This window comes from Callionymus lyra, chromosome 11, assembly GCF_982586985.1.
Source record: "Callionymus lyra chromosome 11, fCalLyr1.hap1.1, whole genome shotgun sequence".
NCBI lineage: Eukaryota > Metazoa > Chordata > Actinopteri > Syngnathiformes > Callionymidae > Callionymus > Callionymus lyra.
This window is the reverse complement of record NC_141828.1, coordinates 20,943,311-20,962,066: the sequence shown is the minus strand read 5'-3', so window position 1 is coordinate 20,962,066 and position 18,756 is coordinate 20,943,311. Positions and strand designations below refer to the sequence as shown.

The window sequence follows — 18,756 nt, the reverse complement described above, 5'->3', positions numbered from 1 at the left end:
AAAAAAAGGGATTATGTTTGAAGGCTAGCGGCAGTGTGTCATTTCATCCACATGTTCCCATGCATGCTCTCCGTGAGGAAACAGGGAGAATCCATTATCAGCTCCCCCCCCCCAACCCCCCGCCCGGACCTGGGCGCCTTGACATGTATCCACACAGTCCGCGGTGTCCTGTCATTTTGTTGTTACACATGTGCAAATCATTCACGATCTGTCAGACATGAGGCTTCGACAACAATGCCTCACCTCGCCCGGCAGGGTCACGGCGAAATGTGATCCCCCCGCAGACAAAGCAGGAGTTTTATCTGCAAGAGTGCGACCTGCCGCCCCCAAAGCGAGGCGATCACGAGGAACCCGGCGAAGGTGCAAAAGACCGCCTTAGAGATCGGCGAGTGGAACAATAAACCCGTCAACTTAATCTTAACTTCACAGTCTCCATCTTAAAACTCCTGGTTTAGCCGAAGACATCACAAAAAGCGATATTTTTTTTATCAATTTATACTTTATAATTCTTTGCAGAATTTATTCAAAATCTATATTGAAATACTTCTTGAATTGTGTTCATTTATTTTTTCCTCTACTTTGAAATTGTGTCTTATATTTAATATTTTATATTTATACGTTTCTTGATAACATTTATACAGATTCATATGAATTTGTTTCTGGTCATGTTTAGTAACAACAATAGTTTGTGTTATTCTTTCCTTTTTGTTTCTTAAGGATATTTGCTGGAAACGGAGGAATACTGGAGAAAATCTTGATCGCCATAACCCCACACCCTCTGCCGTGATTGGTCAAGCTAGGGACTTGTTGTATAAACAAAGCGGGGGATGATTACAGCTGTGGACAAGTGAAGCCATTATTATGTCATAATGGACTCTCTTTCGCCGGGATTTCAGACGGGGGAGAACTTTATAGAGTAATAAGTTCAAAACATGGTCATGATAAGAGACTTGGTGCATCTTGGAGAGGAAGACTTCAACATTTGAAACGTGTGAGTGAGTCAGGAGAGTTGGGATTTCACATTTTCACCCAGAAGTTAAATGGTGAATCTAAATTATCTGTAAATAATAAATGGCTTTTACTCATAAAGCTTTATTCTATGCATCCTTCAGCAACCAAAGCGCTTTACACCAACTTACACATTGCCCCGCTCACAATCACACACCGATGGCAGTAGGCTGCGACGCAGCGTGCCACTTCATCAATTGGCAGCAAGCAGGGTAAAGTGTCTCGCTCAACCAGATATTGGAGATTGAACCAGCAACCTATAAGGCTGCAAGCCAACCACTCTACCATCAGTATTCTGTTCTGAGTGTCTCCTGCCTCTCACCCTAAGTAGCTGGGATTGGCTCAAAAGGATTCGAGCCAATAAAGGTATAACAAGAAGACAGAGAAAAGGCTTTATGAAACAGGTTAAGTGAACAGAAACGTCATGAAAGTGTGATCTGCGTGACCTCCTTGTTACCATTGTCACAGACTATGTCAAAAGTTCTCGGGGCGTCTTCTTTGTACGGGGTCCAGCTGGACGATGTGGTCGGAACAATGACAGAAGGTGGAAACACGAGCTTTCATTACACACAAGTATAAATAGTGTAATCTATCAGGCCCGTCAATCAGGATGATTGATTACCCTCTGTCGCGGAGGGTGAGTGACACATTAGAAAAGTTTGGTTAACAATGCCTGTAGCCGGTGCCGAGCCCGCCGCCACCCAGCCCGGTGATTAATGCGTTGTCAGCCTGTAATCCCACACCCACGCTTAATGAGGCAAGAATTTATCATCGCGGCGGAGTGGCAGATGTCACGGGCAAAGGAATCCAAGTGGCTGGAAACAATATACTTTTTTTTTCTAGACTTTTCGTCTGACACGCCTGACAAGCGGCGAAAAAAGCCACAAAGAAGGAGTGTGTGAGCACAAACTTCACGTGCTCATGAAAGTCACAGCCGCTGAAAGACGACTCCGACTGTAATGACGAACAAACACAAGCGCTACAATGGATTGAAATGATCCCACACACTGAGTGATTGAAATGTCAGATGCTACCAAACTTTTTACACCCCCCCGAACCCCCCGCCTCACTTCACACTTTGATCTTTAGAATTATAGCGGTATCTAACCCATCTTGATGTCGACATCCAGAGTCAATTAACTTTTTCATACCACATCTGTGTTCCATAAACATGAATTATCTGATAAAAATCAGGGTGAAAGCACGAGTGTCGAGCGCTGGTTCGTATCACAATCGACTTCAAAGTCAACTATAAATACGAGTGCTGAAATGGTGATTAATGTGCACTGTCAACATCAACAACGCAGATAGGAATAACTGATCTCTCGGAGATTTAAAAGTTTGGCCAGATCTTGTGGAAACACCCAGTGGGGAAAGAAGGATGGGATTTTATTTTTTTTTTATAGCCGAGAAAACAGTGAGCCAGCTGTCTCTCATTAGGCTAGCAGCATCTTCCTGTCACCGCGGAGACCAACGCAAAGGATTAGCTCTGATTGAGCTGATAGAGGAACACGCCGGGAACGCTTGCACTACGTAACAGCTAAAAAGCATCGTTTGATAAGAAGTGTAATTGAAGTAATGCCTTAGTGGCTGTCGGGGGGCGAAGCCGCAGTACTTCGGCGCGCGGTAGTTTGCGCTGAAATAATGCTTTATAAGGAGCGTAATATCTGTGAGTTGTGGCCGCGCTAAATCTCCCTTGCATGTGGGGAAGTCATTAAGTGTTCGCCGAAACATCGGGAACTGTAGTTTGGAGCGCTCCGACGGGACGTTTAATAAATCCAAAGTTATTGTGAAACCTTCTCCAATAAATCCAGGTCGAGCATGTTCAGCCAGAACGATCGCTCTGAATAGAAAAACACAGCGGCGTTGTGTCTCGAAAGACAATCTGTTTCTCTGTGGGAACACAGACATTTGAAGGAAACTCTTTTTTTTTAATGACAGGACGTGCTCAGTGTGGATCAATGGATTCAATTCAAAATCATTCTTGCCTCACTTTGCTAGGGAATTAGGTAGTAAATCCTAAAATCCCAAACAAGTGTTATACCAGAAAGTAGATTTGTTAGGATGTTAGAATAAAATATTAAAATCTGACAAAACCCTAAAAATGGAAACAAGTATTTAAAAAAGCCAAATGATTACCAACATTGGAGATTACATTAGTAAAATAATGGTTTTTAGCATTGAAATAATTGTACTTCTTTAATAAGTTAATTTAGAATAATTATATTACAAAGGGAAAACAATTCAGTCTGAATTATTGTATTATGGCATCTTTAATGAAAGAAGGTTCAATTCCAGACAAGGGCAGAACTGGGTTTCGATAAGTGGGTCCTTGTTCTGTGTTTGTAGCAAGTAGTCGTGATAGCTTTTAGCTCCAGATCCATTTCATTAGTATATACAGTTGTCATGATACAAACCTTTCAGTAGTAAATACAATATGCTACGAGGTTTTTTCAACCCCTGCCATGAAATTAGGTAGTAAATCACAACATCTGAAAGTTTCATACATGAAAGTAGATTTATTTTGCTGGTACGATAAATTATTTATATCTGAAAAAGCAATAAAAAAAGCATTTAAAAACCCAACATTAAGATTACCAACATTGAATACTTAAATTTACTCAATTTATGATTCTAAGCCAAAGAGATAATTACATATATTTGATTTCTCAAAATCATCCTTTACCTTTTCCACCTAAAAAAGTTAATTTAGAATAATTTAATTAAAAAGCAAAAACCTTTTTTTTCTTTATGGAGTTTTAACAATTGTTTTAATTTATTTTTTATATAATATAATATATTTATATAATATTAAAAACCAAGGATTAAAAAGAAAAGAAAAGTAAATAACAGTGAGAACTGATGATATCAAATTAGTTGAAATAAGAACTACAGCAATATACTTTATATATATATTATTATTTTTCAGTGCTTTAATATAATAACAGTGTTTCAGTTATTATGTGGTACTGACATTTTGATACAAATTTAACAAATAAGGTTGAGAAAACAAATCAGCTTTCTTGTTACTTATTTGAAAAACGGACAAAACTCAATCACACACACACTCAGGGGCTCACACACACACACACACACACACACACACACACACACACACACACACACACACACACACACACACACACACACACACACCTTCTTCATGAGGCAAGAATAAGCAAATCTGTTAACACAACATGGTGATACATTCCTGACACAAATATGCTCCGGGAGCGAGGCCAACATCCATCATGCTAGCACGTGAGAGTGAAAACCGCACAAAGGTCATGGACTCCGAGTTCAACAAAAAGCTTTTACACAAATCAATCCCGGGCCCATTACTTTCAATTAACGGCGCTTTATAGTTTGACGGCGTGTTTACGATGGGCTCGGCCCCGACGTTTTATGTGGACGGTGTGAGTCACGGCTTATAATTGCTGTTTTCTCTAGCGGCTAACCTTTCCTGGACCTCCTGTCTTGAAGTGCCATAACTTCAGAACTGATCCTGTCGCAAAAAAATCCAAACACTGGTTTCGGATCTTAAAAAACCCACAGGCCTTCCCCCCTCACACACACCTGAGAGAAAAAGCACATGTGGCTGGATTTATTAGACACAAACACGCACGTCTAAGTGTTTATAAACAGTGTTACGATGGGTGACGAGGTGTCACTGGAAGACAGAGAACAGCTTGTGATGTCGTTCACAGATAACAATATGGCCAACAGATCTGACAGTGGGATTACTCGTGTGATACAAAGCAGATACAGCTGTAGTGTCGTCCTCACTTGCCCTTTTGTACCGCTCCAGGACATGAGCAGGAATGAAAACAAATCCCCGGCATGTCGTAACATTATCCGTTACTGATGCAGAATCAAGGATAATAAACCTGCTACCGAAGCAATCCGCCGGAACATATCTCCTGCTCTTGTTGAGAAGCTGGCGGGTTTTTCCTCCGAGGACACATTTGTTTGGTGAAATGATTCGCAAAGGGCTATATTGCATGTGTTTGTTATGTTGGAGAGCTGCGAGGAAAGTCGTAACTCTGAGGGAAAAGGAGATGAACAGGGCGACTTCATAAAGTACACTTGAGGTTTTAAAAGGAGGCGAAACGAGCGTCTTTGAGCGAAAAAACATGAGTGTTTTAGAAGTCACAGATGCAAGGAAGTAAAAATCTAAATTCTAGTTCAACCTATGAAAGCTTTGTCACATACAAATGAAATAGATCTGGAGCTAGAAGCTATATTTACTACAAACACAGAACACGGACCTTACCATACAATATGTTTTTTCTCAAAAAAAAGTAATATATATATAAATATAAATAGTATATCTGAATTTTCAACTCTGAAAAGTACTTTGAACATGCTTCCCCTTTCACGACACAATCCATGTGAAGTTCTGTCAGAACTATTTTGGGATAAACGGTGTGTTTGATTAGTGCATGAGGAGCTTTGTTTAGCACAGCAGAGTAATCTGTTCCTTTTTAGAGTTATAGACAAAAATGTTTTTTCATTTAATGTAGCAACTGGAGTTCGGTTGTCTTCATCTCCGTCCAAAAAGACACTTAAAAATATCAAAATGCCTCCATACTGCTCGCCTGTAACGTCCATCTTCTATTAAGCATCTTAAGATGTTTTTTATTTGTTCAGGCTTTTCCTTGATTTTCTGGAACTCCTGTTGTGTTATCAGTTTTATCTTGACCTTTAAAGTATATAATTTAATGAGTATTGTTTTGATTGTTTAAGCGCTTTGTGACCCTGGTCTGAAAAGCGCTATAAAAATAAAAATTACTTACTTACTTACTTATTAAAGCTTCCACATAAGAAATTGTTGGGATGAAACAAGTCTATATTTTAAGCTTGTTTTTAGCAGAAGCTTAAAGGCTAACATGCTACACAGACAGGAAACACTCGGGTAAATAAAAAAGCTCCGAGTGTAGACGGTAAACACTGGGAGCTTGCACAAAATAAATAAATAAATAAATACATTTCCACCGCGTTGATAGAAACTCATGCAACAACACCGTAGCAAACTCATAATATCGTAGTCAAGTCTTAGACGAAGACTGTGGCCTTTAGCACCACCGCTGTCAGCTGAGAAGCAGGTTGGTGCGTCTGGAGAGGAAAAAAAACAGAACTGAAAAGATCCACTTGAGGACTTTCCTGGCTCTGTCACTGTCAATTCATTTGAAGAACTGTTACTCTGTGTACGGGCCTCCCGGGACCTGAAGCTGGCTCAACCACCCTGCACTGCAGTCTGCTTTACATTATACGCAGAAGGATGTGAAGGGGAAAAACTCATGTTCCTGCAAGAAAATCAAGTCAAATCCTCCGTCCGGGCAAAATCTAAATGACACGCGGGGAACATTTATGTCCGCTGACGTAGATCTAGGCAGCGCTCGGTGAGAGGAACCATGGAGTCACTTTATTCGCTGTGAAACGCTCTTCAACATGTGGCGGCGAGCAAATGTTATTCTACTGCTTCAATTTGCCGTGCACTTTTTTTTTTTTCATCGCTGCGCCCAAGATCTGAAAACAGAATGTGCCGTCATGGTTTTTTGATGGACAAGCGAGTTCAACCCAAGACTTTGACAGCTTTAAGAGGGCAGAGGGAGGTGGTGGAAGGAAGCCAAATAAAAGTCCCACAAGCTTTTTTCCAAACACTGCACAAAAGAGTCTCGATGGCTCGATGTGGTTTAACGCCTTTACATTCCCAAGCTTCCAAGAATTATCACATTATAACGTCCAAAAAAAGATCAATTTCTTTAGACCAACCAGCTTTTAACCAGTTATGTTACTAGTTTTTTTTTTATCTAGTCCTTTTTAATCAGATGTAAAGTTTGCTCTTAGGCTGTTCTACAAAAATATTTTTGTTAAGTCTTTTTCATGAGCTCCTAAAAGGGTATAAATGTGAAAAAATGTATTTTCATAACATAATCCATCATAATATCATTGTTAATGTAAATAAAACATTTGAAGTCTTTAGTTCTTTAACCAAAAACATGGTTAATTCTGACTTGATTTTCATGCATTCCATTATTTAAAGAGAAACTAATTTGACTGTCATGAGAATGTTTTGAAGTTATTACTTTATAAAGTTCTAGCCCGTCTGAAATCTGGGCGAACAAGAGGTTACGAGAGCAGAGTCCATTATGACAAAATAATGGGTTCACTCATCCTCCAGCCAGCTGTAATCACACCCCACTTTGTTTATACAACGACTCCCTTGGAGGTGGAGACTTCCACGATTGTACAATCCTCAATGCTTGACCAATCACAGCAGAGTGGGCGTGGCTATGGTAAACAAGATTTCTGCACATAATACTCAGTATATCCATACATAAGTACACTTTAAAAAAATAAAAATCATGACTCATGAGCATATTTGCCATCCAGTAACTCTTGCATGTCCTGTGTATTAGAAAGACACTGTTTTTTTTAAAAAGTGACATCAAAAAGAACGGATCAAATCTTAACTCTTGCAAGAGCCAAGGTCCTAAATAGGCCAGTTTCCACAAAATTGTATGTTTGTTTTTTTGGCAGTTTGATTTAATTAAATTATAACCATAATGGTAATAAACAAGTGCTAACTTAGCCTTTACGATTAATCTCTCATTAAATAACAGGGATTTTCTGCTATGTCAAATTGACCCGAAAATGTATAATGTTTGAAATAAATTGAATTATTATGTCTTATATAATGTGCGTCTTGTCTGCTATGAGTAAAAATAGAATATAAAATGAATAAATCCGCTCTAGAAACAACGTTAAAATGATAATACTCTTTGAATTTATTCCTGACGCACATGTCATTTGTGTATTAAATACGGAGAGACCTCTGTGACCTTTTTAAACATCCCATAGACTTGGAAAAGCTGTGTGACACTTTGGATTAGATCATCAAGACATAAATAGATGTTTCCTTCCACCATTTTGAATCATCGCATTGTCTCGTCTTTGAACGGACCCGTGAATATCTGCTAACTGCTTTCTCGCGTCTGGATTTCATTTGGACAACATGGAAAACATTGGAAAGCCTTTAAAAAAAAAAAAAAAAAAAAGCGCCACATGGCTTGAAACCCACAAGCGCTTCATCAGTACCACGTGACTTTATTTAAGGGCCATATCGGCACAGAGGAGAAACTGGTTTGAATCAATAGGACTCAAGCGAGTCGAAAGTTCACTTGTGTTTATTTTACAGAGACTCCTGTCAATCAAAGCCGCGGCACAAGAAAGACTTTTCACAAATCCTTGAATCGCTTCTAGATCTCGTTGTGTGCGACAGCCCGACGGCTAATTAACATCCATTGTAATGAAGTAAGAAGACAGGGAGCGACACCCCGCTGTAGCAAACACAAATATCTTATCACGCCATCATCCGGGCTCGTCTCGCCGCTTCGCTGCAGACGTTTCTTAATTGGTGGCCTGCACTATTGGTGATCTCCAAATCGCTCGGATGATGTGAGCAATTAGAGCCGCGAGTCACTCACGGCCCATCGCGTCGGTGAAAGTTGAGGCATCAAATCAAGCTCAAAAAAAAAAACATTCTGCGGAGGCACCTCCTGGCTCGCGTGAACTTACGGAAACTTGTCTCCTTGAATATTTCTCCCTTCATTTCTACAAACTTTACTTGCTGCTGCCTCAGAGCCAGACGGTTGCTGGTTTGATTACAGACGGATTCAGGGTTCGTAGCAAACCCTTTTGATCACCCAAATATACATGTAATTGCTTGTCTATGAGCACTGTAATAGCTTTCCAGGGTGTCCCCAGCCCCCTGATGATCAGGTCATGGTCATAGACATGCTCAGTTGCAATTACACTTACAGCCGCTAGATGGCAGTAGTCATTACGCCCTCCGCAGCTAAATCAACATTGAAAGATCCCGGGGACGACTGAGGACGAGAGGATACAGTGGACTCCAGCGGCTTTTAAAGCTGATGTTTGGACATATTTTGGTTTCAAAACAAATGAAAGCAGTTACGACTTCGACAAGAGTCATGAGGCCTGCAAATTCTGCAACACCAGATTCAAGTACTTGTCAATACTAGAAATATTATCATGGTTCCAACGACTGAGAACGAGAGGATACAGTAGACTCCAGCAGCTTTTAAAGCTCATGCTTTGACATATTTTGGTTTCAAGACAAATGGAAGCAGTTACGACTTCGAAAAGAGTCATGTGGTCTTTAAATTCTGTAACACCAGATTCAATTACTTGTCAATACTAGAAATATTATCATGGTTCCAGCTGTATCGCAATATATTGTATTGTTGTCCGTATTGTATCGCCACATTCTTGTCAATACACAAATCTAATATTTAGTATTTAAGTCATTAGAATCATAGCAGAAAAAAAGGAGACATTTTTTTAAATAATTTGACAATCCAAAATTATTAATAACATTTTTAAATAATGACACTAACATTTGCAATATTTGAATGATACTTCAAATACAAAAATCGCCTGAATTTATTTATAAACAGTTATAAAAAAGTTATTTAATGTACACAGTAAACTTTACTTTATGTGCAAATAAAAATATTTATAAAAAATATATTTTAGTTCACAGCAGTTCTGAAATTACAGTTGAATTTCAAACTTAAAAAGACACATACGTATTGTGAGTAACAATCCCTGATGAATGGATGTAGGGGCGCCATTACCTTTTGTTTAAAGATTAGAATAAATAATGAGGCAAATTCAATGTCACCAATACTTAAAAAACACACTTCATGTCATGTCAGCAGGATTCATTGATTATCTCCACTTTCATCTGCTGCTGTGGTGACAAAGGCAAACATTTCCCCTTTTTCCCCACTGACAAGCTATGTAAACAAAATCTCATGAAGTGACTCCGGTCTGCCAAAAAACCATCGCCAGGGTCCTCCGTTTCTTTTATTTAAAGTGTATGAACAATGTTTTCATTCCACTTTCCTCCCTCTAGCAAACATGCCAGACAGAGGTTCAATTCTATCAGTGTTTAGCTTCGCACTCGCCACTTGCATGAGCGGATCAAGAAGGAAACGTGCGAGAGCCAAGAGACTATTTTTCCTTGATTGTCTGATTGAGTAAATATTTTGTTTTGCTTTAATCTGACTTTCATACACATGCTCTTGATTTTGCCTTCACTCTGTTTATTTCTCCGTCAGAACCCCGGAGAGCCTGGAATGACAAAGCTGAGCTGAATATTTCATGACCTTACAATTACGCCAAATGAAAATCAAAGGCGCCCGGATGTTCATTTATGTCGTACCATCAAAAGGAAGACGCGGTGAATCCACAAGCTTTAATTAAAGAAACGGAGAAGGGCGTGCGACAATTAAGCAATTGTGAACGGGTGTGTGTACACGAGCTGTCACTCCGATAGTCAGCCACGTCACGTCTTCTGACGCTCCGGCGACCGGACAGCCGCCCGTCGTCTCTGATCTGGTGCTCATGCGTATGGAATCGGGTCAGCCCGTGGTCAGAGTCGCACAAGAAGACGCGAGTCAAGAGCGACACTTTATAAAGGGCATGCTTTTCGGGACCTCTTTTCGGGAAAAGAGACCGACAGTCGTGGGCATGAACGCAGACAGAAGGTTTGGATAAAGAAGAAGAAAAGGAGGATGGAATTCCGTAGAAGGAGCAAAAAAAAAAAATGGAGGCTTGACTTACAGCGTCGGATTTGGGCTTGACCACTTTCATGAAGGCTCCTCTGGCTTGAGCCTCCGCCACTTCTTTTCTCGTGACTCTCCTCGTGTCCAGAAACTTCAGCTGCGGCAACTTGTGCAGAACAAAGTACCTGCGACAAACAAGAGCGTGTTTTATTTTTACCATGAAAAGGCTGCCGCGTGTGAAGTCGAGCGAACCCGGGATGTATTTATCAAACGGACGGAAATGTAAATGCGGGCGTCAACAACTCTCACAAATATGTCGTGTTAATGTAGTGTTAATGATTTTTTTTTTCCTTCTTGTATCTAATAACCTTCAAAGCTGATACGTTTGACATAAATAGCACGGAGAGAGGAGACGCAACCCGTCTGCCAGAGCTGTCATTCCGGCAGCATCACAGATATCTCTCCGAGCTGTTCAGACTGACTCCGTCTTTCATCGGGAGGGAGAGGAACGTCAAAAGATAATGGTTGGAATACATGGATGACAACAGATCCTTTCACAGGCAGGCAGTGAAGGAGGAACCGGTGTGTCAAAGACTGAGCCGGACACTCCAAAAAAAAAAAAAAAGACATGAAAAGCAAATGAGAGGGTAAGAAAGACCTGTGCTGAGGGATGAATTGATGAGATGGAGATGGCAAAGCTTGTGTCGGGGATTAGAAGCTTGGAATGGATCCGGTTCAGGGGTACACCCCCCACGAGAATACATCGAAAGATAAAGAGGATGAATATAAACCACACAAGGACTCCTGAGGTTAAGAGAGACTATATGATATTTGCTTTAAAAGATGACGGTGAAGGGACTTTGTTCGGGTCATGATGAAACGTGAAGATGCCCTTGGGGAAGACGCGGTGAGGTTATTCTCTGTAGGTAACCTACCATCACAGGGTCAGAGCAGATGACACGGCTCTGTCAGCCAGTAGGGATATTAATGATTCAGACAAACCGCAGAGGGGGGTGAAAGACATGAGGTGTTTGGGAAGAAGAGAAATGATGGAGGGGAAAAAAAAGTGTGTACAGTTGATAAACACATTTGGAAGTCAAATTCATTCTCTTGAATAATGTGTAGCGACTTGATTTTGTTAGTTATATTTGATTATCTGATGTAATAATGTACTGTGAATTGGTACGTATAAAGTACACAATTAACTAGATCAGTACAAACATATTGTAGCTATTTGATCTGCCTTCTTATCCATCTATCTATCTATCTATCTATCTATCTATCTATCTATCTATCTATCTATTCTCATGAATAACCCAACACAAATGAAGCAACTCTATTCAAAACTTAAAAACAGTTCGCACAAGCTTCAAAAACTCAAAATTATACTTTAATTAAACTTAAAATGATTGTACACCAAAATTTCACTCATTTTATACTCGCCCTCATGTCGAATAAGTAATGGGATTATCATCAGAGTAATCTGTTTCTTTTTAGAGTTATAGACACAAATGTTTGTTCATTTTAATGTAGCGACTGGAGCTCAGTTGTCTTCATCTTCGTCCAAAAAGACACTTAAAAACATCCAAATACCTCCATACTGCTCGTCTGTAACTTCATCTTGTATTGAAGCCTCAAGGAGAAGAATTGTTGCAGAAAAAAGTAAAAAAATATATATATATTTTAAGTTTGTTTGTGGCAGAAGTTTAAAGGATAACCAGCAAGGAAGTACTCCGGGGAAAACATCGCAAGCGATTCCAGAGCGCATACGGTCTACTGATTTCTCTGGGAGTTCTTGCAATATTTTACCTGGAGTATTACTGGTTATTTTTTTAAACCTCTGCTAAAAACAAGCATAAAATGCAGACTTTTTTCCAGAACAATTCTTCATGTTGATGCAACAATACAAGATGGACGTTACAGGCGAGCAGTATGGAGGTATTTGGATTTTATTAAGTGTCTTTTTGGACAAAAATGAAGACAAAGACTGAGCTCCAGTCGCTATATAAATGAACAAACTTTTTTGTCTATAACTCTAAAAAGGAAAAGATTACTCTGAAAATTATCTCAACCCTTAGTCGACATGAGGGTGAGTAGAAAATTAGTGAAATTTGAATATTGGTTGAACTATCACTTTAAGTGAAATCCAGAACATGGAAGGTCAAAAAACATATTTTGAAATTGTGGTTAAAGTAGACTTTTGGATTCATAAACGTGCTAAAAAAACCACATAAATGTTATGAAGTGAGCATCTTAAATGAGCCATGAAAGCAGCGAGGTGCAGTTCCTTCGTCGTCCTCTAAGTACACGCATGGTTGGCCGGGAACAGTGTGACTTTTAATCTCCCCCTCTGAGCGCGGCGTCCTGTGTGAATGAATACCGTTTCTATGTCATTGCACTAATTGGGGACTCGTTGCGACGCACCAGCGTATTTCACTTGAGAGACCGCAAGCTCCTGAGGCTCCGGGTGGGGTATTTATCGCCCAGGGCCAGTGCTGTCACGACCTGCACGTAGCCTAACCTTGTCAGACATGAAATCTGCATCACGCTCAAATTGATGTTTTACTATGTGACACATTATGAATATTACATTACAGGACCAAGAGACGCTGTCACTCAACGACGGGAACGGCTTTCCTCACCAGTAGGATTGCGAGGAGAAAAAGGGGAGCAAGGGAGAGGAGGGGGTGGCGAAGGGAGGATGAGGGTGAAAAAAAAAGATTATTCAAGAAAAGGGTGGTAAATGATTAATAGGCAACACGGAGTCAGAAACAAGCACTTAGGGCTAAAACAGACAAAAGAGAGTATGCTTTTCGCCTTTTATCACATTTCATGTAAAGGACCTTGACAAATGGTGGTCATATTGCATGGCTTCGGGCCTCGCTTGATGTTTAATGCATCATCTGCTCTAGTAAAGGCAGGGGAGTAAACACTCATTTGTGGCGGTGAGTAGTCACACATGAAATCCATTTTGCAAACTGGAGTGTAGAGGGGCCAGTTGACAAAGCTTTTAGAGGGAGGCAGCCCCCCGATCGGCAGGAGATGTAGGCATGTTAAAAAGAACACGACATCTCCGAGCCCATTACGTACCAAAGCTATCAGTCCGAAGAGCTCAGCTTCAAACTGTCTGGGTGTTCAAACACACCTCGACCCACTTCACACCTACACAGACGCTCTTCAGCGTTAGCTCGTCGTTAATGCTAGCAGACAGACACGGGGTTCTGAGGGCTGGAAACCGACGGACTTTAGCGTCGCGAGCGTGGTCCACCCACGTGTGGCCCTGTGACTGTACGTTCTGTATATGATCAGTGTAAAATAATAATTAAAATCTACCGTCTTTAACTGTTTCAAATCATCAATATTCAGAAATCAGAAAACCTCTATTGCCAGTTTTTTAAAGACAACACAGTAATTTGTTTCTGTGGCATTAAAGGATATAAAAAATATATAATAATAATATGAATTAAATAAATTAGATTAATAAAAAATGTCTATAAAATAAGAGGCATTACCATACAATGTCATATCGTTAAATAATGAGCAATTAAAAAAAACAACATTACGTTTAATTAAGTAATATTTATGATCCAGACAGCAGACGGACAGAAAGAGTTCTTTCATCATGACCATGTCTTGAAGTCAAGTTCCCCTGCCTGAAATCTGGGCGAATGAGAGGTTACGAGAGCGGAGTCCATTATGACGTAATAATGGCTTCACTCCTCCTCCAGCCAGCTGTAATCAGCTTTGTTTATACAACAAGACCTTTGGAGGTGGAGACTTCAGGGATTGATGATGCTGCGTGACAAATTTCAAGGCTTGACCAATCACAGCAGTGTGGGTGTGGTTATGGTACGCAAGGCTTCATCTCCAGAAAATAAAGTGTTTTCAGTGGGCGGGGCTTAAGCACATTTTCTAATGTAAATATTTCAATGTAAAAATACTTTTGTACTAACAGACACACACTGATGAGTACAATAGAGTCCAACATCTATTTAATACACACTTAAATCAACATATAAGTCAAACTTTAAAGCCATTATTTTACCCCTCTCTCTTTTCCTGTGACTATCACAATGGTATATAATGTGACCCTAGGGAACCACTGAACCCCCCCCCTACCCCTTCTTTCAGTTTAGACTCTACGAGTGACTTTTCTGTCGCTATCAGGCTAGCTCCAGCGAACATGAACTCTGTCCGCCCATCAGCGACCATCACACGAAACGTCCATGTTCTTGTCGTGTCGCGAAACTGACCTGTATCTCTGGTAGTCGTCCTCGTCCTTATCCGGGCTGACCAGCTGGTTGGGGCAGGCCTCATTTCCCAGCAGGCTCAGGTACCGCAGTGACGGGGTCACGTCAGCCAAGTGCTCCAGCAGGGCCTCGATATCAGTCAGGTGTCAAAGGGCGAATGTCAAGGACCCCGTTGCTGTTAATTACATTAGCATTTACTCCGTCCCCCCGAAAAGCCTGTCGGCACTAAAACACATCACTGTCAAATTTACCGCGGCGCTCAAACAGGGCCAGTCAGTGGCTTTGTGCGACCGGGCAGACAGAGGGGCAATTTAAGGTGCAGGCTTTTGGCATATAGCAGTGACACAATTTGGCTGCCGCTGCAGCTCCTTTTTTTTCTCTAGATCCCTTTCATTTCCTAGGTGGCCGGCTGCAGAATAGTGACAAAATGATGGATGCCCTGCGGTTCGAAGCGTTCGTGCCTACCAGAGCCGTGCCGTGGAAAACTTTTGAGAACCGTGGAAAAAAACAAACAGCCGCTAAGCAGGCACATTCATCACTAATACATTCACTTGGAAAATTGAGCCCCAAAGTGTCAAAACACAACAGCGCTAATGCAGCGCTCCAGCTATAAAATGGCACAGTGCCACGACAGGATGTACATAATTGGCCTATTAGCATGTGCCGACCACTTCACAACCAAACCCGGCACACAGTCCCAGACGCACACTTCAAGGAGCCCCAGTTTTAATGTTGACTCTGGAAGTTGTGTGTTTGTGTGCGCAAACGCGGGGAGCATCGTTACACAGACGGATCTGCACAACCAGAGGAAAAACAGGACACATTGCTAAACCTGTTCAGAAGGGAAGTTCAAACATCCCTGACTGATCATAAACAGCCTCGCATTGTGTCACAGCCTCCAGTTTTCGGGGCAGCCGTGCCGAGCTTTTGGTTGGAAATGTGTTTACAGTCGCTGGAAAGTAGGACAATCAATCATCTATATCCAAAACAAGGTCTGGTGAGTTTATCTAAAGTTTGGCTGAAAAGCTTTTAATTCAGGGGGCGAGTAAGCAAAGCTGATGTATAGTTTTTATTCCCTAGTCCAAGTTACTATTTTAGACCCAAAAATTTAATACACTGTTCATTGTGTGTATATTTTTTTGAGGTTACTTGACGATATTTTCCAGAATTTACTCGTGAGCGTATGCAGGAGTAATTTTTATTTATGTTATTCGTTTCAACGGTCTATAGTTTGATTGTTTGTTTTTTATTTAAAGTATTTATAAGAACAAATGGAATACACATGTTTAAATGTAAATGTGCAGGTGACCCCTTAAAACAATGTTAGGATACCATTTCATTGAGCATATTAAATTTCATATATATATATATATATATATATATATATATATATATATATATATATATATATATATATACATATATATATTTATTTATTTTTATAAAATTTAATATATATTATATTTGATGAAAAAGTATCCTAACAATAATTATTTTTAAATATATATATACATATATAAAATAAATAAATATAGGATAAGTAGTAGATACCATAGTTATATACTGTATATATAAACTTCATTACATATATTTAATTCAAAAATATCCTAACAATAATATTACAATAAATATCTAGATTTATATTAAAATAACATATATTGTATAGAATAATATATTTATTTGTTCAATTAATTTATACTTACTTTCATAAATTAGATATTTTGCATATCATTATTTCTATTACACACTATTGTAAATTAAGCATCTTTTTATTAACGGTACTGTCGTGTGATTATTTTTAGTTTTTCTGTAAACAGAGACGCAGTAAAAGAAAGAACCAGTAAGTTAACTGTCACTGGATTTATCTGTTATATTAAAATATGACAAACATATTTTTCTCTATGAGTGATGTCACTAGTGAGACACACATCCTGTCGACGACAGTTAGAAGAAAAAAAAAGGTCTTTAAACCTTTTAAAAAAAACGAGAACCCAGACTCCACTAGAGGTCTCTGTGGTTCAGAAACTGCTCCTGCACCCTCCAGTATTCCACCGACCTGACCACACAAACCTTAAACATCTACAGAAATACTGAATTAAAAAGGATATATAGTTCTTGTTGACCATCAGGGTGTGGAGATTGGGTAACCGTGGCAACCGGAGATCGTTTCCCAGCAGATTGTTGTCGGCGATCAGCTCCTCCAGCTCGGCGAACATCTTCAGGCCCGCCAGTGACCTGCAGTGATCGTGGCGAGAGGAGAAAAGTGTTATTGTGCCGGGAGTAAATATTTAAACCTTTCCGTCTTTGACGGAACGCTGAGAGTCGGAGCCTGTCAGGGAAGTGAATGACAAGAATTAGTGGTGCTGAGCTCCCCTGGCATGGAGAGGCATCCTTCAGCGCTTGGCAGGATGAGGGATGGGGGTCACTTGTGAGTAGCCAGGATTCAAAACAAAAGGCTTCAGAAACGCGGCCGGCAGGATGAATTTGTCAATGTCTTGTGCCTTGAGGCGCCCGGTTTCGCCTGACCCTAACCCTCCATTCCCAAGACAAATCACTCTGTCACAGTTCACCTTCACTCCGCAGACACAAATTTAACTTGTCATCCATCATTTCCACAGAATACACTCACCAAGAAATGGAAAGGAAACTTTTGACGGCTGCACCGAGTTAGGTCTTTGTGGAATCGATGCCGAGCAGTGAATGTGGACGAGTCGCTTTGAAAGGAGATGATTCAAAGATTTTTGGTTCAGAAAAAGCACTGAATAGAAGCAGACGTCTGCCAAGCAGCTCACTTGTTTTCCATCCTTGTTGTGGACAAATGTTATTGTCCTATGTTTATTTGACTTTAGAAATGAGCTCAATAGGGCATTTAAGTGATCGCTTGCACAACACACACAATATTCATGAGACAAGAAGGAGAGCAGACAGAGAGTGCTGAATATTTGTGGATCCAGATGGTAATTTTGAACACTGTGACAAATGAATGATCTCTTCTTTGTCATTCAGTATCCTTGACTTAATATAGGAGTGCCATGAAAATCTATAGCTTTTATTAAACTATGATTATTTAACTGAGATTTGTTTGAATTGCAATTGTTGCAGTGCAGTATGGGATGACTTGTGGGATTTTTTGATAAAAGCCATTATGACATGAGTAAGTATATAATGTTCTGGATGTTGCCCACAAACATCAGGTTTCATATGAATATTCAATATAAAGTGTGTTTAAATGTAAGCTCCTAAGATTGTTGCAGTTTAGTACGGGATGACTTATGAGGACTTTAATTGTGACATGAGTATATTATGATCTGTATGTTGCACAAAAGCTTCTTGTTTCTTATGGATCATTTATGAGAAAGTTTATATAAAGGTAAGTTCTCAAAATGGTTGCAGTGCAGTATGGGCTAACTAATAGGAGACATTAATAAAAGCCATTGTGAAATGAGTACGTATATTGTTCTGGAAGTTGCCCACAAGATTCTGGTTGCTAAAAAAAATAAATATAAAGTGTGTATAAATGTAAGTTCTTAAAATTGTTGCTGTGCAGTTTAGGACATATGTGAGAAATTAATAAAAGCCATTATGAGTAATTAAATAATGTTCTGGATGTGGGCCACAAGCGTCTGATTTCTTATAAATAACTAATGCAAATTATATGTAAATGAAAATCTTAAAATTGTTGCAGAACAGTATGGGCTAACTTATAAGACACAGTAATAAAAGCCATTATGACATGAGTAGGTATATTATACTCTGGATGTTGCCCACAAGCTACTGGTTTCTTATAAATAATGAATACAAAGTGTATATAAAGGTAAGCTCTAAAAATTGTTGCAGTGCAATATGGGATGAATTATGTGAGGAATTAATAAAAGCCATTGTGACATAAATCAGTATATTAT

General features: G+C 39.7%; 1 protein-coding gene across 1 annotated transcript in view; it reads right to left on the bottom strand.

Annotated features, from left to right (window-relative positions):
• lrmda (leucine rich melanocyte differentiation associated) overlaps positions 1 to 18,756 on the bottom strand; it is a 262,398-nt gene that overhangs the window by 70,153 nt on the left and 173,489 nt on the right. Inside the window, exons 3-5 of the mRNA XM_087803117.1 lie at positions 16,958 to 17,089; positions 14,858 to 14,992; positions 10,663 to 10,789 (exon numbers count right to left, since the gene is read on the bottom strand). Coding sequence (XP_087659243.1) covers positions 10,663 to 10,789; positions 14,858 to 14,992; positions 16,958 to 17,089 — 394 coding nt within the window. The remainder of the gene's footprint in view (positions 1 to 10,662; positions 10,790 to 14,857; positions 14,993 to 16,957; positions 17,090 to 18,756) is intronic.